We start from the raw sequence: 21,146 nt of genomic DNA, 5'->3' as shown, positions 1-21,146 counted from the left end.
CTATCAGGTGCTTGCTACTTTCTTTTCCTTAAGGCTTAGGGTCACTGCTTAACCACATCTGCTTTCTTCCCTGCCCTTCTCCCCATCTGCTTGATTTCCCTGGAGCGGTGACAGCTTCCCAGATGTAAGATTGGGGACCTGCCAGAGCAGGCATAACATATTTTGAAGACTTATGTTTTTTCCTAAAAACTATTTGAATTTAGCATTTGCTCCTCAGCATGTTCAACATTACTTACAGGGGGTAAAACAGACTCCCAGAAGAAGTGCCATGTTTATCTTGTGGCTTCAGATACCTTCCAGCACAACACCATGCACTTGTTGGAGTGACACATCCCCTTGAGGAGCAGAGCCTTAGAATTGCTGGGCTGGGAGGGCAGTGGAGGGGAGGCACCTTACATGTCTTCAGAAAAGCCATGTTCCTCTCTCTTTTTCCCACCACTCTTACTAACTGTACTGTGTAATCCGGACCCTGTGATGCACCTTCTTGAGGCATGTGCCAAGGGAAACAGCCAACTCGGGGAGGAGCCCTATTGTAGGGAATCCTTCCTTCAGAGGGTGCTACGTGACCACCATGGCCTGTCCAAGGTCAAGGTTCAGCTCTTTCAGGACTTCTGTCTCATTGCCTCCTGCCTTGTATCCTCCAGCCACATTCTTTCACATCGTCCTTGGTACTTGGCATCAGGCAGTCACTCAGTATTTCTTGCTCAGCACTCGCCCCCCTTTTCTTCACGTCCTTGAAGTGAGGACACTTTCTACCTTTCTTCTCCTACCTGGCCCCAGGAGATCATGGGTCCACCTGGCCAGAATCCTGCCATGTTAGACCGGGTTCGGTGGGAGGAAGAGAGTTAGCCCTTCTTTGATGGGGAAATGGAGCTAGAGAGGCTGGGGTAGCCATGGGCACAAAGTTAATGTTAAGACAGGCAGAAGCCTTCCTTCTTGTCTTCAGTGTGGTCTTGTTTCTACCCCACCAGGAGGGGCTGAACATGGTCTGCCGTGGACGTGAGAACCCCACCTGTGGCTGGCTGAGGATCCGGTTGGGAGGCGAGGAGAGAGATGACAGGGGTTCAGAGGTTATTTTGTCTCCATTTTTTGCCCCAGGTTCTGGCTCGTGGTTCATGTGTCAGGATATAAGGCAACCTGTCTCAATGCTTTATTTAGTCTGACTTGACCCCGTAGAGAAATCAAGCTCCATTCAGTTTATGTGGATAACTCTGGCATTTTGCAGCTCAGGAAACTAAGGGTCCTGCCAGAGGTCGCTAATGGCAGAGCCAGATGTTGAAACTGTCATTCTAGTGGGCTGTGGTACTCAGACTGGACTGGTGAAAGACCTCAGACCCCCACCCCCTGACCCCGCCGTCTCCCAGACCTTGTTTTTCCTCTTTCTTCCTGCTCTCACCCCCACTTTGATCCCTGGGCCTGACTCCCCAGAGTGTGTGTCTCCAGTCTCTTGGATAGTAATTACTGCACAGGAAAATCCAATAAACACAGCACTGTGTACCTGCAGCAGCCACTCCCGACTGGCAGTCAGCTGTCCCATGGCAGATTCAGATGAAAACACCCATGCTCATGTGTCTGTCTGGGTGTGGGGGTGTGGGGTGGGGAGGGAAGTGTGTATAGGCCTCTGCAGTCTTTCCTTCCACATTATCCGTGGAAGAGAGCCAAGTGAGGTGGGGAAGGATAGGATGGAGCAGATCAGTGGCCTTGACGCCTCATTCCTTGGAACAGTGGTGAGTAAATGGGCAGAGGGATGGCTGGTTCTTGCAGGACAGGGGCCAGGGGAGTGGCGGGTGACGGTCTTTGCACTGCCAGCCCCTTCTCCATGACCCACGGTGGCGTTCTCCATCCCCTCAATTCTAGCAAAGCATCTCGTTTTCCTGCTCACTGCTTTGTCTCCTTTCTCCCCTAGAGCCTCAGTCACTGGCTGGGGGAGGGAGGTAGGCAGTAGATCAATTAATTGTACTTAATCTCTCAACTCAGATCCTTTTAAGTCTCTGAGCTTAGGTAATTTTCTCCCCTACTTGAACTCTTCTGGTATTTATTGTCTGCACTGCACAATTAGTGTGTGCACACATGCTTGCGCACACACACACTACTCACACTTATACACTCTGAGAGACAGAACTGTGGGAAGGAGGGGAGCAGTGCTGAGAGGACATTGTCAGGAATTGTCATCTGGCAGGATTCCTGGAGCTCAGTAGACGGAGCCCAGAGATCCCAGAAAGCCAGAAACGCAGAGCCTTATCCCAGCGGTGGTAAGATAATATCATTCATTTCAGCCATTCAGTCAGGTGATTTATAGAGTGCCTACTATGTGTCAGCTGCTGTTGTGCCACTGGGGAGATAGCTGTGCACAAAACCAAGCCCTTGGCTTCACGGAGCACATGTTTCTGATGGGGCAGGCAGTGGACAAGTTGGTCAGATGTTGACAAGCGCCGTGGAGAGGAAGACAACAGGGGAGGGGAGATTAGGAGTGCTGGATCCAGTGGTCCTCGGGTCTGTGCCGGAAGTGTGCTCAGACGGGACAGGAAGCCTCCTCCCCACTCACCTCTCAGGGAGAGAAAGAATGCAGGGAATGGGGAGAGGAGAGAATCCTTAGGAGTGTTACAAAACCTAACAAAGAAGGTGGCACAGAGTCTGGAGTGAGGGCTCGTGGGGCACTTGCTTAGGTGGAGTGAGGGCAGGAGGCTGCGCACTGGGCTGAACCTTGGAGGCCAAGCTGAAGAGCAAGCAGGGGTGCCTCTGTGGCCCCAGCTCTACCAGCCAACTTAGTTGATTTGGATTCTTAGTCCTAAGACTTGCCTGGGCCCTCAGGGAACCTAAGGCTGCCGTCGTGGGACTTTTTCGTGGAAGGGTTTCCCACAGAGTGGACCGGGATTGGCGTGGGAATGAACCAAGCCCCTGTTTCCTCCCTCTGCTTTGTGATAGTCACAGGCAGAGGCTGCTAGCCAGGCTTGATGGAAGAGAGAGGGACATGGGGTGGGGATTCTCCCCTCCAGTTGCTGCCTTGCAGCGTCTGAGCCGCCCAGGCAGGCACTGCAGCATGAACTGAGAGGCGATGAGCCGGCCCTTCACATGCCGTGGGTGCCAGGATGGGGCTGATGGGGCTGAGGGAGGCTGCGCACATCCCATCCCAGCCTTGGCTCCTGCCCCAGCTGCTGTTTGTTGTTGCATTTGGGTGGACGGTAGGTGGTCACAGAAACAGTGGAGCACAGAAGAACAAAGGCCAACGAGGAAGGTGCCAAGTGAGTGGTTGTAAACATCCCAAGTCGAGCCCTCTCTCCCGGGGAATTAACTCAAGCGGGGAAGGGGCACCTCATTCACAGTTGTTATCAAACAGACCCACCACCCCTCAGTGCAGCTTCACCACAGAGTCCCTGCGGGACAGGGCACACCTGAACTGTAATAGTGGTGGTCAGAAGAGGCATATGTGGACCTCAGAGGGCTTTAGGATAAGAAAGTTTTCAGCGGATGCCCTGGGCTGCCCTCTGTATTTGGAGAGCCCACCCCCAGCTTGCCGCTTCTCTCTGGACTCTATCCTAAAATGTCCTTGCCACCTTGGGGGAGGAACTATTGCAGTTCCTCTCTGGATTCTTCATGCATTTCATGAGTCCCCACTGTTTGCCAGGCCCAGGGCTGGAAGCTACAGTGGCTGCAGCGATGGCTAGACAGCTGGGACTAGTAGGGAGGAAACCCCTGGGCCTGAGGGAGGAAGGGAGCAGGGAGGCACTCCTCCTCTCTGACCATCACACACCTCTCCAGTAAGACATGCTTCTTGAGTTGCAAATTGTATCTTTACACTTAAAATGAGGTCCTGCATTTTTTACATGTCCACTGATGAGTGTTGCTTTTAGAATTGAGCTGAGTGGTTTAATTAGTCCATCTGTTCTGGGCTGATGCACAGCTGTGTGAAGCTAATGGCTGTTGGTGGAGGTGAGGTGTGTAAGCAACAGGGGGATACAGTGCCTTGCCTCAGGTGGCTGTCGTACCTGTCCCAACAAAGTTCCCCAAAAGATGACTCCAGTTGTGTAGTCAATGGTGACCAGTGGGCACTGGGTAGCCGAGATGCCCTCACTGAGTCTTTTCAGGGCTGGGGAGATGACCCCCAAGTAACAAGCAGAACTCTCGGACTGGCTGAGTGCAGGCAGGACGGGGAAGCTGTGGGAGCAGGTCAGGTCTCTAAGGGGCTGGTGTAGGGCACAGGGGAGCCAAACCTCGTGGAGGTAGGGGAGAAGAACATGAGCCAGTGAAGGAGCTAGTCTAATGCAATGAGTGGTTGCCAAACTTGAGCACACATCAGAATCACCTAGAAGGTTCTTCAAATGCAATTGCTCAGGTATCCCCAGGGTTTCTGATTTAGTAGGTCTGGGATGGGGCTGATAATTTGCATTTCTAACAGGTTCCTGGATGATGCTGGTGCTACTGGTTCAGGGACCACATATTGAAATCCATTGTTCTAACAGGCAGGGCACTAAGATGAAATGAGGTTGTGCATGAGTGCTTTGTAAACGGGGAATGGTACCTGACAGGCATTTCTTATTGGAAGAGAGTGTAATATCCCAGATGCCAAGGGAGGGGCTCCTTTAACCACAGCCTGGTCCTTTCTCCTTTTGTCTTTTGTCAATACCTGGCCAGATTTCATAACTTCTTCAACATGGTAGCATGTTTTCCTCTTACCTTGGTCACATAGTGTATAGCAGGTAGCCTATGTCAGAGCTCTAAAAACAAAAATCTTGCTTGTCCCACCCCCGACAGTGATTCCAAATTAATAATCAGGGGAAGGCCAGGGCATCGATCTTTTTAAAAACTTGCCTGGTAAATCTAAAGAGTGGCCAGGATTGGAGTTTATTTTCTTGTTACCATGGATTGTCCACCCCCTAAGCTGCTGGGGCACCTCCTTTGTCTGGACCTGTCTTTGTCTGGGCCTGAGGGAGGAAGGGGGCAGGGAGACCAGTCCAGCTAACATAGCAAAACCCGATCTCTACTAAATGTCCTTCTCCCTCTGTCTGTCTGTGTTGCCACCCACAAGTCATGACACACCTGCTCCTGTCTGCTTGTCTCTTTATTTTCTTTTCTTTCTTTCTTTTTCTTTTTTCTTTTTTTTTGAGGTGGATTCTCTCTTTGTCATCCAGACTGGAGTGCAGTGGCACAATTTTGGCTCACTGCAACCTCTACCTCCTGGGTTTAAGCGATTCTCCTGCCTCAGCCTTCCGAGTAGCTGGGGTTGCAGGCATGCACCACCACGCCTGGCTAATTTTTGTATTTTTAGTAGAGACGGGGTTTCACCATGATGGCCAGTCTGGTCTCGAACTCCTGATCTCAGGTGATCCACCTGCCTCAGCCTCACAAAGTGCTGGGATTATAGGCATGAGCCCCCGCAGCCAGCCTCTGTCTTTCTCGATCAGCCCTTGGCCTCCTAGTTAGTCTCCTCCCTCCAGTTCTCACAGCCCATCTGTAGTAAGGCCCTCATCTGCTATTGGGAATTCCAAGTTACCTGGCTTATTTCTTAGGACACCAGCAGATTTTGCTGTCAACACCTTTATGAGGACTTCAGGTGATAAATGGTTCCCGACATTTGTGTCTTTCAGTGATGCAGAGAGTAGGAAATTGTGCAAGAAGATGAAAGTTGACCTGAGCCCGAAGGACAAAAAGGTCGAATTATTCCATTACCAGTAAGTACACATGGGCATTTCCAATTTCCAAGTAAGTGCCGAACGTTTTCATTGGTATTTCCAGTGAACAGCAATTTTTAGTTAGATTAATTTTATTTCAGAATGGTTTTCTTCCTGTGTTTACAATTGTTTCTTTAAAAAAATAAAATCCTGAACTGCATTCAAAAGCTGAACCTTATTAAGATGCTGCAGGAAACCAAAGGTATGTATCTTCACAACCATTCTTAAAGTTAACACATTTTTCTCCTCATTTGACAGGGATGGTGCATTTCATACTGAATATAACCGAGCTGTGACATTTAAGGTAAATTTACCTCCCTCATTCTCAGCAGAGGTGGAGTCTGAATGGACGCCCAAAGTCTGGCAGGTTTTCTCTCTGAGAAAAGAAAGGGCAGATTGCACAAATAGCTCTTCTGAATGACCTGAGAGATTCTTATCTCTAGAGCATATGTCAGCAGAATATCTGGAAAAGTTTGTAGCTCTTAACACAACAGATTAACCCAGCTTTGGAGATGGGTTTGTGAATGTATCAGCAGTTGTCCAGTGAGGCAGATGATGTCACCTCTCTCTCTGCCAAAGGCCTGGGCCTCCTTTTGCTGTAGCTTCAAAGTCCTCCCCTCATCTCTGCGGTAGTGGCCACCCTCAGGCTGGGTGGGACGTACGGTGCCCAGGTTAGCACCGGGTGTCACACATGGGCAGGTTGGCACCTTTGGCCTGATGCAGCTTGTTCCAGATGAGATATGGGTATCATTGAAGAGTTCTCTGCTATCAATCCAGTTTAGAAGTAGATGAAAAAGCATAAATGGAAAGAAATATAAAATCCTGTAATCTATACATGCTTTGTAACCACAAAGCAGCTGCCCCAGCCCTTAGTCCTCCTGAACTGCAACTCTCCTCCTTCAGGGTTAGGATTCCCTTCCTCCAACCTGTCTTCTGCTTTCTGGTCCTGTGTTGGCTGAAGCCATATATTTCTTCTGGTCCTGACATGTTTGAACTCACTTCCTAACCCTCCTGTTTCCCACACTGGGTTGGACCCTGCGCTCCTGTCTCTTCATCTGCCCCTCTTTCTCCATCTGTGTCTCTTCCATTTTTTTCCTATCTGTCCATCTGTCTGTGCAGCTGTCAGAGACCCTCTCCCTCTGCCCTTCCTTCTCCCTCTGTCTCTCCCCACCATCTCTCCAGGTCATTTCTTGCTTATCCACTAACACTCATTCTTTTTCTAAGTTGCTACAGCGTTCACCTTATATAGGGACTCAGCCTGATTACTCATCACCTTAACACCTACTTAGACACTTAGAAAGTTCTTCCAACTACTTTTGCTCAGCCCTTCTTATTCTGTGTTAAGACGTCAACTGAAGTTATTGGAGAGAACACACGTTCCCCAGGAACAAGATTTAACTGGGTGGGATGGGGGAAGCGCTTATGCAATGATGGAGAGAGGGCTAGGGTTTTGTTTTATTATTGGAGGCTGTGTATATTTTATGTTTAACTGAGACCTCTGAGGAATCCGTCTTGGGCTTATGGAGCAGCTACTCAGAACTGTGGTAGCAGAGAAGCAGCAAGGAGCCCAGGCGGCCCCAGCGTGCCACTGGGTGTCTGGGTGGGAGAGGCAGAATCCTGGCTTCGCCCCACCTCTTACAAAGATCAGGTGTGTGAGGTCGGCATTCTCTTGACCTTCCCGTGATTTTGGCATCAACAAGGTGAAGAAGTGGCTGAGCATTGTACGGGGCCAGAGTCTTCAGTTTCAGATGGCACTCTTAGTCCCAGCACCCCCAGCAGGATGGGGGCAGAGTCCCTGGAGTTCTCCAGGGCAGAGGGAAGGGGACAGGATGGTTCCCTGACTGCTGATGGCTTCTGCTTTTTCAGCTTGAGACAGCTGAGATCAGAGCTTACCTTAGTCACTGATTAACTTTCCTGGGACCCTGACTCCAGAGAGACGGAGGAGCCCCCAGTAGGAGGGGCCCATGGCCTGCAGGCCCATATTCTGGCTGTGGTTTTTGTCAACCCACATGGTTGGGCAGAAGCCTGGTCACAGATGCTGTGCCACGGCATCTAGAGAGGTCACAGGCCAGATAAGTGAGAACTTATCTCCCCATTGGCAAAGAATAGGAAACTCAAAGCGGGGAACATCCCCTTTAAGCTGCCCTTTCCTTGTTCACACATACTCCCCAAATCCTTACTGTAGAAGTGGTGAGGGCCAGAGGTGCCTGGCAGTCTGCATTCAGATGACTCACTGATGACCTCAGGGCCCAGTAGCTGTGAGCCAGGATCACAGCCGGGAAGGTGTCCTGAAGGCCAGATGCAGTGTCAGGCGGTGCCTGGGACTCAGAGCACCCAGAATAGGACCATTGAGGGTGGGCTTCCAGTACTGCTCCCCACAGACTTTCCCCATGAGGTCTTGTCCAGTTAGATCAACTCGGAGAGAACCTATGGGTGGGGTTATTCAGCTTCAGTTAAATGAGAATAATCCTCACCTGAAAAGCAAGGTTGTGTGTACGGACATGTCAGTTGTCACATTAAAAGGTCATTTCTCTCCTTTTTCCATCCGCTGCTGTCTTTTCTTCTTGGCCACCCTCAGACTGGATGGGACCTCAGGCTGAGGTGGAGATGGGGGCGGGGGGCTGGGCGTGGGGCCAGGAGCCCCCCAGAGCAGCAGTTCTTAACTTGTTCTGGGGTCCTGATCCCACTGAGCGCCTGCTGAACACAGACCTCCCTGAAACGGTGTGTGTGCATACGGTCAAAGTCAATGTTTTCACATGAGCCTGGGGTTTCACTGACTCCTGAAGTCCCTCGTGCACCCTAGATTAAGAACCCTGCACCGGGTATTTCTGGAACCCCAGGCAGGTGGGCGCCTACCAGCATCTTTCTCACATGGCCTCGTGGACAGGTGCCTCTGCAGCTGTGGGTGAGTGCGGGTGTCGGGAAGATCCTGCCAATTCCATAGTTCCTTAGGTTGTCATGGCAAAGCTTTGACAAGGGACCGAGAAAGGGTGGATCCGCCTTTTGCTGTGGCAGAAATGGCTGTTCTCTTGCCAGGAGGCGTTTCACAGCTCCACTTGGACAGGCAGGAAGCACTACCTGAATGAAATCCTATGAAGTCTTGGCTGTCTCCCATTCTCCCGTAGTAGTTCTTTCCAAATAGAGTTTCCAGAAATAATAAGCCTTTCTAAGGTCCTCTCCGTGTGTGACCGGTGGATGGGCTGAATGCATACCCTTATTATTATAGAAGGGCACCTCCCTTTCTCATCTCAGGCCGCACACACACACACACAAACACACACACTCTCAGTTCAGCATCTGCTCGCTGGAGCGTGGTCAAAGGTGACAGAAGTAACGGAATCTGACTGGGGTCTGGTACCTGATCCTGGCTTTCACAGGCTTTGAGCACCGTCTCTGAGTGACTGAGGGGGAAGGGAATGCTGCTTCTGCCCTGAACCGATGAGAGTGGCAGGGGGGTACGGAGGAGGGTGGAAGGACAGTGCCCCTCTTCCCTGCCACTGTACGTCTTCCCCAAAGGGAGTGGAGATTTGAGTCATTGTACACATAACAAAGGCCAGCAAAGTCCTTTATCTGTAAGAACTTTGTCAGATCTTCAATCCAGGCAGTCTGGAAGAGGGGCCCAGGAAGAGAAGTATAGCCACAAGGGTGAGGCCACATTGGTGCTCACCCTGCCCTGGGGGCTTCCCAGCCTGGACCCCACTTATTCACATATAGTGGAGGATAATCAGGATTTAATCCACTCCAAAACCAGTTTAGATCATGAAATACCAAGCAGGTCGTAAGTAGGCATGATGATCTGCTTATGGGATGACAGTTTTAGTGGCTGCAGGAATGTGGAAATGTCTCCTTTGGACGAGACTGAGACCATTATTCCATTAGTCAGAAAGACTTCTTGGAGGAGATGAGATTTAGTAGAAGCACTAGTATGTCTCTGGTTTGAATAAGCCAACTCATTGTCTCAAATTTTCTTTTTTTTGTCTATGAAGATGCATAGTAGGCATGGACCACCTGACTGGAGTGGGCAAGGTGTCTTGTGATTGAAAAAGCCTGGTGGGAGTGGTGGAGGTGCATTTTTGGGGCACTTATCCATGATGTCAGTGGACAGTGGAAATAACACACCCTCAAAGCTCATGCCACATGCAGTCCTGAACCCAGCACCTGGTGTGCCCAGGTCTCCAGGCAGGGAAACAGGACAGGTTCCTGATTCCCCCACCTCCCTCTTTTCAGGGCTAAAATGCATTTTCTCTTCTCTCTTTTTTTCCTCAGTCCATAGTGGCTTTTTTGAAGGATCCAAAAGGGCCCCCACTGTGGGAGGAAGATCCTGGAGCCAAAGATGTTGTCCACCTTGACAGTGAAAAGGTAATGTATTCCTGCCAGTTCTGATGGGTGCTGGAATCTTCCCTAGTACTAGGGCCTCCCAAGGAAAGGAGCCCAATGAACTGAGAAATGGGACTATTCCAGGATCACTTGTACTTTCCTCTAGGGAAGCTAGGCCAGGACCCTAATATTTGACTCCCCTTCCCAGCTCCATCTTGTAACCAGTGGCGATCACACGTTGCCTGAGAATTTTCTCCATTCTTCACCTTCCTTATTTAATGTATTTGAACACGTTTAGATTTTCCATACATTAATATAGGTTTAAATGTTCTCTCTCTATTGTGTAATCCAGATGTTGCTAGGATTGGCTTTACATCTTGTTTTTTGTTTTGTTTTGTTTTGTTTTGTTTAAAGAATAACCTTAGAGATTTAGGTTAGATTTCCAGAGACTTGAGGCAGATCTCTATGATTCTGGATCATTCTATAGCTTTCAACCAATTATTTACCCTCTTATGCTTTGATTTCCAAATTTGGCCAGGGGTGGAGATAGAAGGGTAGATCTAGATTATAGTCTTTGTTAGTTCTTAAGTATTTAACAAAAGCTATGACAGGCCGGTTGTGGTGGCAGGTGCTTGTGGTCCTAGCTACTCAGGAGGCTGAGGCAGGAGGATCGCTTGAGCCTAGGCGTTCAAGGGTAGCCTGGTCAACGTAGTGAGACCCCATCTCTAAAAAAATAAAGAATGCAAAAGCTGTGACACACATTGCCCCTCCGTCCACAGCCTGCCCACCTGACCTGAATGTGCATCTTTAGCCATGTGCATCCGTGTTTGTATGATGCCTTCACTTAGGATGGGCAAGAATTTCTCTGTGATTGTCCAGATGGTCTGTGAGTCAAGCAGTGCTTTCTGTAGATGGAGGGAGAAGGTTCATTCCTATCTCGATAACATAAAACATAGCTTTCATCTTTCTCTTCCTCCTCTCCCTTTTCCTTTAAAATTGTTGACTCTTTTTTGTTGTTGTTTTTAGAGACAGGGTCTGGCTCTGTCACCCAGGTTGGAGGAGTACAGTGTTGAGATCATAGCTCACTGTAATCTTGAATTCCTGGGCTCAAGCAATCCTCCTGCTTCAGCCTCCTAAGTAAGTGGGACTACAGGCGCATGCCACCATGCCTGGCTAGTTTTTAATTTTTTACTCACGCCTGTAATCTCAGTACTTTGGGAGGTGGAGACGGGTGGATCACTTGAGGTCAGGAGTTCAAGACCAGCCCAACCAACATAGTGAAACCCCACATCTACTAAATTACAAAAACTAACCGGGCGTGGTGGTGCATGCCTGTAATCCCAGCTACTTGGGAGGCCAAGGTACGAGAATTGCCTGAACTCCAGAGGCAGAGGCTGTAGTGAACCAAGATCATGCTACTGCACCCCAGCCTGGGTGGCAGAGTGAGACTCTGTCTCAACAACAACAAAAAGACATCTTCAAGATGACAATACTGGCTCTTTGTATCCCAGAAAATGTTGTGCCCAGCCCTTAATTTGAATCACCACTGATCCACTTGGTTGGCCTACAATGATGATACATTTTATCTTCCTCCAGAAGGTTAAAAAAAAGGCATCACTTTCTTTTGCGCCAACAAGCATTAAGAGTACAGTCAATAGGCAAGTTACAGAGGCTCATGCCTGTAATACCAGCACTTTGGGAGGCTAAGGTAGGAGGATTGCTTGAGGCCAGGAGTTCAAGACCAGCTTGGGCAACATAGTGATAGCCACCACGCCGGGCCCACATGTTTTTTAAAAAGACATCTTTAAGGCCGGGCACAGTGGCTCACGCCTGTAATCCCAGCACTTTGGGAGGCCGAGGAGGGTGGATCACAAGGTCAGGAATTCGAGACCAGCCTGGCCAACATGGTGAAACCCCATCTCTACTAAAGATACAAAAAATTAGCCAGGCGTGATGGCACGTGCCTGTAATCCCAGCTACTTGGGAGACTGAGGCAGGAGAATTGCTTGAATCTGAGAGGCGGAGGTTGCAGTGAGCCAAGATCATGCCATTGCCTCCAGCCTGGGTGACAGGGCGAGACTCCTTCTCAAAAAAAAAAAAAAAAAAAAAAATAAGAGGGGCAAGTGCCAGGAGAGAATGGCACATGTGCCTAGAACCATGGAAATACCAACAGCCTAAACGGAGAGCTGCTCCTGTGAGGATGAATGTTGAGAGTTCCTCTGGAAAGTGATTGCCTGGTGCCTTCCTCCCCCAGATACAACGTCCTAACCTTCCTCAGGTTGTTCTTCTGTAACTGTAGGAATATCAAGCGGAAATATTTCTTTCACACCTGTAGCGAATCCTCTCATTCCGCTTTGTGCTCTTTTCTCTCCTATGGAAATAAGAAGTATAGCTGGTTGTCTGCTAATAGAACGTCCACATAAGTAATGAAAAATTCCAAATTCAAGTTTGAATTGCTGATTCAATTTGTAGGCTTGGAATTTCCTACTTTGTGAAGGTAATTAAGCATCTTTGAATGTAATATCTGTTACTACTCAGGATATGAAACCAAATTGCTATAGGCTCAATAAAAATCTCTTCTCGGATCTTGTACTAGCTTTTATCTCCAGAAATTCCAGAAGACAATTTTAGAAGCGTTTGCATCCTGTACCTCTAGTTAGGGTTAAATACCTTGGTTACTAATTTTGTTTGGAAATTAGTGCAAACAAAATTTGTTTGAAAATGAGTGCCTTAACCCTCTCTCTAGTTATGGAAACGAGGGTAAACTTTTCCAGAAATTATTCTAGTGTTTTGGATATCCACAAAAATTTAAACTTTTTTTAATCTAACTGAAAAATTTTAAGTTAATGCACATTGTTGAAAATTTAGAAAATACACCTTCAGCATAAAGAAAAAAAATAAATCACCCCATACCTTTACATTGAGAGAGATGCCTGCTGATATTTTTGTAGTCTTCCAGGCTTTCAAGGTAATGTGTACATAATGTTTTTACTCACAAAGATGTCATTACATTTTATATGCTGTTTTGTAACTTGCTTCCCCCCGCTTTAGTGCACCGTGCACATCTGATTGTGACATTAAACACTCCTCTTTATCAGCTTTAATGAAGCAGTAGTATCCCATTGTGCTGGATGTGCCATCATTTATTTACCTAATGCCTTCTTGCTGCCAGAAAGCTGCATTTTGAAATTTTCTTATTTTCCTTATTATTCAAAAGAGAAAACCCTCTCATTTTCTTCCGTAAAATGTGGTTGAGCAGCTTACTTTAATCAAAATATGCTCTTATCGTCGTGCATCACTGCAGTCCTTGGTAGAGCTGCTTTTTCCCATCCATCATTGGCTCTCGTTGGAAGAAAAGTCTCTCTACCCTGTTCACACACTCAAGTCTTTACATGAGCACTGTGTGGCCGTTTGTCTTTTTGCCTTTATTGTATGTATCTAACAAATCATTATGTATTGCTTAATAACATGCCCGGCACTGTTCTAAGGGTTTTACAAATCCATTTTGCCTGTAACCTCCTGGAGGGTGGAGCAGGCCCCCTCCTTCTGCCCTGTGTGCTCCGTGGACTCCTGGGGACAAGGATGGTGGTGGCAGAGCTGAAGCCTGGGAAGAGATTAGCAAGAGATTAGTGGGTATGGGTTAACCCCTCTTCCCACAGTGAGCGGATCCCCATCTGGCCAAGTCGGGCACACATGAAAACAGCCATCCGCACCACAACAAAACCGCTGTGTAAGTCACAGGAAGGGGCAGCCTATTCAACAACCCCATGGGACAAAAGCCGCTGTTTGCCATCTTTGAACTGTTCAGGTGGAACTGAAAGGAAAGCCAGCAGCCTGGACCTCACGACTCCCTCTCACCAGGTGGCCAAAGCCATTTGTTAGCTTGAGGCCTCAGTTTTCCCATCTGTAATACACGAGGGCGATGGTGGTCTCAAATAGATCATCTCTGTGGTTCTTCCAGCTCCTGACCTGCCGCGGCTCTGCCCCCACCTGCAGATCAGCTGCCAGCGTGTACTTTCTGAAGTGCTCATTCCCGCTCCCCTCCCCATCCCTACCCTTCACCCCACTGTGTGCAGAAGGGTCAGGGAGAGTGTCTCATCCTGTTACTGTGTTGTGTGTGAGCTGCTGGTATTCTCTTTTTGTGCCTCAGGACTTCAGACGGCTCCTGAAGAAGGAAGAGAAACCGCTCCTCATCATGTTTTATGCCCCCTGTGAGTAAACTTTCTCCCTTGGGCCAGAGCTAGTTGTTTAGTCTCTTTGTGGGAAGGAGGCGGGTGGGGGCTGCGGGTGGGGTTGGGGGGACTAGCCCGGGTGCCTTGCTTAGAATGCTGAAACTCATCTCTCCATCTGCTCCCCTTTTCCTTCATCTTTGCCTTTTCATCTGGCTCCTCCCCTCCTGCTGTCCGCCCTGCACTCTGTCTCCACTAGAATCTGTGTCCTTCTACCCTCTTTATCCAGAGCTCCACCCTGTCTGGTCAGCTCCACCTTCCCCAGCCATGTCCCGTTTCCTGCTGGTGGTGCCATGCCTCAGTGCCGGTCACCCTGTGGCTGTTCTCCACCACAGGCTGTTCTCAGGCATGGTGTCACGGTCCAGAGCCTGGCCCACCTCTGGGGGCAGCAGCTCGTCTAGCTCTGACTCCTGCATCCTCTGCTGGCATCCTCTGCAGGTGCTACCTGGGAGGATCGGGGAACCAGGAGCAGAGAGAAATGGGTTCCAGGATTTGGGCTTAGTCCCTGTATGAGGCAGGAGGATGTGGAAATGGCAGGAGGATATTTCAGATGACAGCCCGAACATGTGGCTTTGAATCCCAGCTGTGCCACCAGCAAGCCGGGTGAACTTGGCCAAGTCCTTCACCTTGCTAGGTCTCCGTTTCCACATCTGTAAGAGAAGGGACTGGATCACAGTAGTGGCTTTCAAATTTTTTGATTGAATTTCACAGAATTAAAAACGTTTTATATTGCAACTCAGTATTAGAAGTATGTATAAATTATATGCAAATAAGCTGAAACAAAAGTTTCGCAAACCACTCTTGCCCTTACTATTGCCATCTGTTGTTTACCAGATGTAATGCCTACTATTTTCTGTTCTGTTTTATTTAAAAATTATTGGTTATTCCTATTGCTTCATAACTCTCTGACAAGGGGTCACCAAATTATGGCCCACGGGCCAGCTGCCTCTTTTTGTAAAGGTTTATTAGAACCCAACCATGGCCATACATTGATGTGATGTCTGTGGGTGCTCACGATCTATACCAGCAGAGTTGAGTACTTGTAACAGAGACAGTGTGACCTGCAGAGCCTCAAATATTCACTGTCTGGCACCTCCACATTCTAATGGGTCCCAACTCACAGACTGAAAATAACCCTGGGTTTGAGCCTGGCAAGGCCCTTTGTGCTACCCCTCTGTGAGCTGCATCGGCCCTTCATGAAGCCAGCAGGGTCAGTGTCTCCCTGAAGGCCGTGGTGACAGAGGGGCTGTATATGATGCAAGGCAGGTGTGCCCACGTGTGTGTGTGGCTCAGGAGGGTGTCATAGGCTCTGGTTTGTCATAGCAAACCAGAGTTCTGTTTGCTCATGAAAGCCCATCTCGAATCCCGCTTCCTGAGTTATTTAAGCAAAGGTTCCTCCCATCTGTGCCCTGGGGATGACGCCCCCTGCCGGATGCCCCTGTGTGGCACTCTGGTGTTTCTGCCTGACTTGAGCCAGTAGTTTATTCGCCATAACAGCAGCCTTTCCCCAGCCTGTTTTTTGTTTGTTTGTTTGTTTGTTTTTTGAGACAGAGCCTTGCTCTGTTGCCCAGGCTGGAATGCAGTGGTGCCATCTCAGCTCACTGCAACCTCCACCCCCCGGGTTCAAATGATTCTCCTACCTCAGCCTCCCAAGTAGCTGGGACTACAGGTGCCCATGACGCCCAGCTAATTTTTTTATTTTTTGTAGAGATGGGGTTTTGCCATGTTGGCCAGGCTGGTCTCGAACTCCTGACCTCAGGTGATCCACCCACCTCGGCTTCCCAGAGTGCTGGAATTACAGGCGTGAGCCACCGTGTCCAGCCCTCCCAGCCCTGTTTTGATTGCTGGGTGTCCTCCAGTCTCAGCCTCCTCCCCAGGCCTCCTCGCTGGCCCCAGGGCTGTGCTTGCCTTTGGGAGAAGGCCCTGGTGTCTTACCTGCTGTAGATCCAGCTCTGCCCTGAATGGTAGCTACTTTAACCCTCTTTATTGATGTTCATTAGTTGGTTTCACCCCTTTTTGTTTCTTCTTGGAGGAATATTATTAGCTACCCAGCTGTGAATTGCTTTAGGAATTATCCTTGTCCACACAGCTCCTAGAGGATGGGCCTCCTTTGGTGTATCTTAAAGTCCTTCGGAACTCAACACATTGGTTAAATGAAGCTGTAAAACGGAGTGTATGTCAACATGCAGCACGTGCCACAAGACAGCATCCAGGTGTAACCAGGCAGGTCTCAGTGTGATGCCATTAGTCATTTAGAAGTGGTGCACTGGCAGTTTGCACCTGCATGCTGTGCCCTCTCCTGCCACGCACCCAGGCTGTGTGGCAGTGTGCTCATCTCACCCTTCACAACAGAGATGCGAGCACAGTTATCATCTTTACAGAAGAGAAAGCTGGGGCAGGGGAAGTTAGGTACCTCACAGAGTCACAAAGCTTATTGGTGGTCAGGGAGGGAGGAGAAAACTCGGAGGTTAGGTTAAACTTTTGGTAGAGGGTCAGATTGGTTGGACTTCTAGGTCTCAAGGACCCTCAGGACTCTTTTTTTGATTATGCACATGTGTATGTTTTTTCACAAAATGAAACAAGCTTGTGCTTTTAGCACACTAGTCTAATCTAGTCTTCATGGCATCAACATTCAGCTGATTCCTGGGATACACAGCAGTTCCCTAACTGGGACGTCTGTTAGGACTCTGTGACCCTTTGGTCACATGTGGGGTGAATGGGCCCAAAGGCAGTGGGAACCTTCGGTGGTGACAAGGAACCTGGCTCCCCAGGTTTGCTTTCTGAATTAATGATATAGAAAGGCTGACTACTCTGACTTTTGGGGTTTGAGAGTGATAGTTAGTCTTACCTCTCCCCCTGCCTCCCAGTGGAATCAGCTAGAAGATAAACTCAGGAATCACAGGGCCAGCTCTATTTTTGGTAAAGTTAAATTGGAAACTGGCTTGGCCTGTGGTTTCCTACTCCTCCTCCATCACCTTTCCCCCACCAATAACCTCCACCCAGCACCGCTGGCCCTGCCCACTGGGACAGCTGGCCGACTTATCCCCGTTTCAGGGTGTTGTTGCTGCAGGCTGCAAACAGGCAGCACAGGAAGAGAGAGGCCCCACTGTGGAGACAGATAGTAAATAAAGTTCTTGATAGATGAGTGTGGCCCAGTGGGCGTCAGACTCGAGTCACTGAGCGAAGAATGAGTGAAAAGCTGCAGGTGTCCCCTCCTTATTTTCCTCCCTGGGGAGTGGAGCGACATCCTCTTCCCTCACTGGAAGTGTTTCCCCCCCACGGAGCGGGAAGCACGTTCTCAGGCCTGGCTTGAACTAAGATGTCTCTGCAGGCACGGAATGTTCCCCAGCTCTGTCTAACACCTGCGGGCACCTGTCCCCACTGCACAGATAGGGAAGCCAAGCCAAGCCACTGGCCCAGGATCACCCAGCCAGCAGGAGTCATGGGGAGATGCAGACCTCGGTCTCGGCCTCGTTCTTCCCAGAGCTGAGCTCCTTCCTCTGCACCACCTGCAGCCTCCTGTTTTCTACCCGGTGCATTTCTCCCAGAGCATTGTTCCTGCTTCTGTTCCCCTCTCTCTGAATCCCCACAGTGGGAACAATGCCCCTGACAGGTGTCATATTCCTTCCTTCATGCTGCTGGTGGTGTGCGCATTGAGGTGGCAGGTCCCGAGGAGAGGTGCCTCTCATCTTCTGAGGGCAGATTCGGCAGGCTCCCACTGCAGGCTGGCCTCGAAACAGCCCCTTCTCTCCTGCCAGGACTGATGGCAGAACTTAAGCCCAGGGTTCACGTACTGGGGGGTGTGTGAGTCCACCTGTCAGGAATGTCAGGAGGGGGCTGTGGGGCCATTTTTGGAGCCTCATGGCCAAATGTCCTGTGTCTGCATCTTGTCCGATAGGCTTGGTGCTGGGGAGGTTCTGGTGACCCAGAAGGAATGTTGGCCTTCTGGCTTCACAGCCTGTCTAGGCGTCAGCTAAGCATGGATTGGAGCTAGGCTGCCTGTCGCCACATGGACCCTGTGCCCGCTGTGCCAAGCTGAGATCAGCCTGACACATGGTTCCAGGCAGCTTTGGTTCTGTGGTGTTCAGATGCATCTGAAGCCTTGTTTTGTAGCAGAGAGGTGGTCAGAAAGGGTAATAGCCTGGCACTTCAGAATCCCTGCTGTCTGAAGAAACTGCTCATGTCCTGTGGGATCAGTGCTGAAACATGGTCTGCTCTGGTTTAAGGGAAGGAGTTTAAGGTCACTCTGATGTTTTAGTGGATGTTTGGGACCTGGCCTTCCTGGTCGCTTGAGCCCAGGAGTTCAAGGCCCCCTATCAAGGCTGCGGGTCTTCACCACTAGGAGAGGAGTGTGACCATGGTAGATCACAGAGCCCCAGAGGGCTGAGCCAAGGCCATCGCAGACAGAATCCTTTGCTATCAGAGCTGGAAGGGGTCTGAGGTTGTGTGGTCCAGCCCCCTCATCTGCCAGAAGAAACAGCTCAAGAAGAGGGAGTGACTTCTCCAAGGCCTTCAGCAAGTTGAGCAAAGATCAGAGTCCGCGTGGCATCCCGATTCCTGGCCCGTCGCTCTTCCCATGGGCCAGAGCCAGCACTGTTCACGGTCAGCCTGCCTCCGGTCATTGCTTAATTATCCTTGTTTTTTTTTTTTTTTTTTTGAGACGGAGTCTTGCTCTGTCGCCCAGGCTGGAGTGCAGTGGCCGGATCTCGGCTCACTGCAAGCTCCACCTCCCGGGTTCACGCCATTCTCCTGCCTCAGCCTCCCGAGTAACTGGGACTACAGGCGCCCACCACCTCGCCCGGCTAGTTTTTTTGTATTTTTTAGTAGAGACGGGGTTTCACCGTGTTAGCCAGGATGGTCTCGATCTCCTGACCTCGTGATCCGCCCGTCTCGGCCTCCCAAAGTGCTGGGATTACAGGCTTGAGCAATTATCCTTGTTAATGAAAGAGAAAGGAGGCATGGACATTCCAAAAGTGATTGTATTCGTGGTCACACGTTTTTCTTCATGATGGCATTTGACTCTGGCTCATTTGCAGCCCTGCCTGGGCAGTGGGGGTGGCTTTTCGCTGCGCACGCAGCAGTTGCTCTCTTGACAACTGTTCTGGTTTTCTGAATTTCTGTTGAATTTATTATCAGCACTGAAGCATTCTAGGCTCTGCTCTTCTCCCATCGTGTCATGTTTGTTTCTTCAGTCCAACATTTATGAGTGATTGCCGGGCAGTGCCTTGTTTTGCACTACTGATACTCTAAGCTCTTTGGGGACCGGGACTCCCACCTCCTGTTCCTTTTGTGTTCCCAGGGTCTGGAATAGTCCTGAGCTTCTCAAGGCTGGATAAGCTCTTGTTGGGTAGAGGATGGCCATGGGGAGGCAGGGCAGAGTGGAAGGGCTCAGCCATCCCTGTAACCGGATGTGGTCTCTCTCCTGCCTGTGACCAGGGTGCAGCATGTGCAAGAGGATGATGCCGCATTTCCAGAAGGCTGCAACTCAGCTGCGAGGCCACGCCGTAAGTGAGGCACCATTGCCTGGCAGGGCTGGGTCACTCTTGGACTTGGCAGAGGAAGCGTGCCGGGGGTGGGGTGGGGACAGGTTTTGAAATGGTGAGGGTGGCTGACCCAGCTGCCTGGGCCGTTGCTGAATCGAAGCTTTGCTTGGAGCTCAGAGACGAGACCTGTTCTCTGTGAAGGTTGAGAACTCCACCAAGTTGCTAGGACCAGGAGAGTTTGACACCTGCCAAAGGCCAGTGATGAAATAGGACACCAGCAAGATGCACATGTGGCATTGTCAGGGGACCAGGGACCAAGGTCAGAACATCATGAGTCCGGAATTTTGAGGGCTGGGCTCTGAAGTGAGCTGAGGCAGCTGTTGGGGAGCCCAATGGCAAAGAAGAGGGTGCGATGACCTTAGGGGTGGACCAGAAGCATAAAGGGGGCTCACAGAGTTGATGGCCTGTCCAGGCTTCCCAGGCTCTGTGGTTCCTGTGGGGTGAGAAGAATGGTGGAAACCAGAGGAGGAGGTGGGTCTGGATGGGGAGTGAGACACCTGGGAATGCAGGCATTCTCCCAGGAAGGAGTAGGCAGAATGGAGACACGTGTCCTAAGGATGCCTACCTCCACAGGAGGAGGAAGAGAAGCCACTAAGGAAATGGGACTTCAGAGAAGTAGGAGCAGCTGGGATGGGGCAGAGAGGTAAAAGGGGAACAGGGAGTGTTGCAGGGGAGAAGAGAGCTGGGAGGGGGGACAGACCTTATCCAGAAGGGCCAAGGGTCAGTCACCAAATGCTCCCTGGTACCTCTGTGTTCCCCCACCCTGCCAGGCTTTTTTGTTCTCTGCCTTATGTCTTATTTTTTCATTGTGGTAAAAAACATGTAACATTACATTGACTATCTTAGCCATTTCTAAATGTACAGTTCAGTAGTGTTGAGTATATTTACACTGTTGTGCAACCTTTCTCTAGAACTTTTTTGTTTTGCAAACCTGAAATTCTATACCCACTAAATATGAATTCTGCCTTCTCATCCCACCCCTGCCCTTGATAAACTGCCTTTCTACTTTCTGTTTCTATGATTATATATGTCTATATAGTCTGTCTGTTTTAGAGACAGGGTCTCACTATGTTGCCCAGGTTGGACTTGAACTCCTGGGCTCAAGCGATCCTCCCATCTTAGCCTCCTGAGTAGCTGGGACTTCAGGGGTGTGCCATCTGGCCAGGCCTATTTCTATGATTTTGACTATTTTAAGTTACTCCTATGAGTGGAATCTGTAGTATTTGTCCTTCTGTGACTGGCTTATTTTGCATTATATCCTCAAGGTTCATCCATGTAGCATGTCATAGGATTTCCTTCTTTTTTTAGGGCTGAATTATATTACACTGTATGTACGTACCATATTTTCTTCACATACTCATCTGTTGATGAGTTGCTTCCAGCTTTCT

General features: G+C 49.7%; 1 protein-coding gene across 1 annotated transcript in view; it reads left to right on the top strand.

Annotated features, from left to right (window-relative positions):
• PDIA5 (protein disulfide isomerase family A member 5) overlaps nucleotides 1–21,146 on the top strand; it is a 93,838-nt gene that overhangs the window by 30,190 nt on the left and 42,502 nt on the right. The window contains exons 4-8 of the mRNA XM_050781847.1: nucleotides 5,586–5,669; nucleotides 5,928–5,973; nucleotides 9,936–10,028; nucleotides 14,137–14,197; nucleotides 19,652–19,719. Coding sequence (XP_050637804.1) covers nucleotides 5,586–5,669; nucleotides 5,928–5,973; nucleotides 9,936–10,028; nucleotides 14,137–14,197; nucleotides 19,652–19,719 — 352 coding nt within the window. The remainder of the gene's footprint in view (nucleotides 1–5,585; nucleotides 5,670–5,927; nucleotides 5,974–9,935; nucleotides 10,029–14,136; nucleotides 14,198–19,651; nucleotides 19,720–21,146) is intronic.

The sequence above is a fragment of the Macaca thibetana genome, chromosome 2 (assembly GCF_024542745.1).
Source record: "Macaca thibetana thibetana isolate TM-01 chromosome 2, ASM2454274v1, whole genome shotgun sequence".
Taxonomy (NCBI): Eukaryota; Metazoa; Chordata; class Mammalia; order Primates; family Cercopithecidae; genus Macaca; species Macaca thibetana.
The sequence above is the reverse complement of the archived record's forward strand: the minus strand, read 5'-3'. Positions and strand labels throughout refer to the sequence as shown.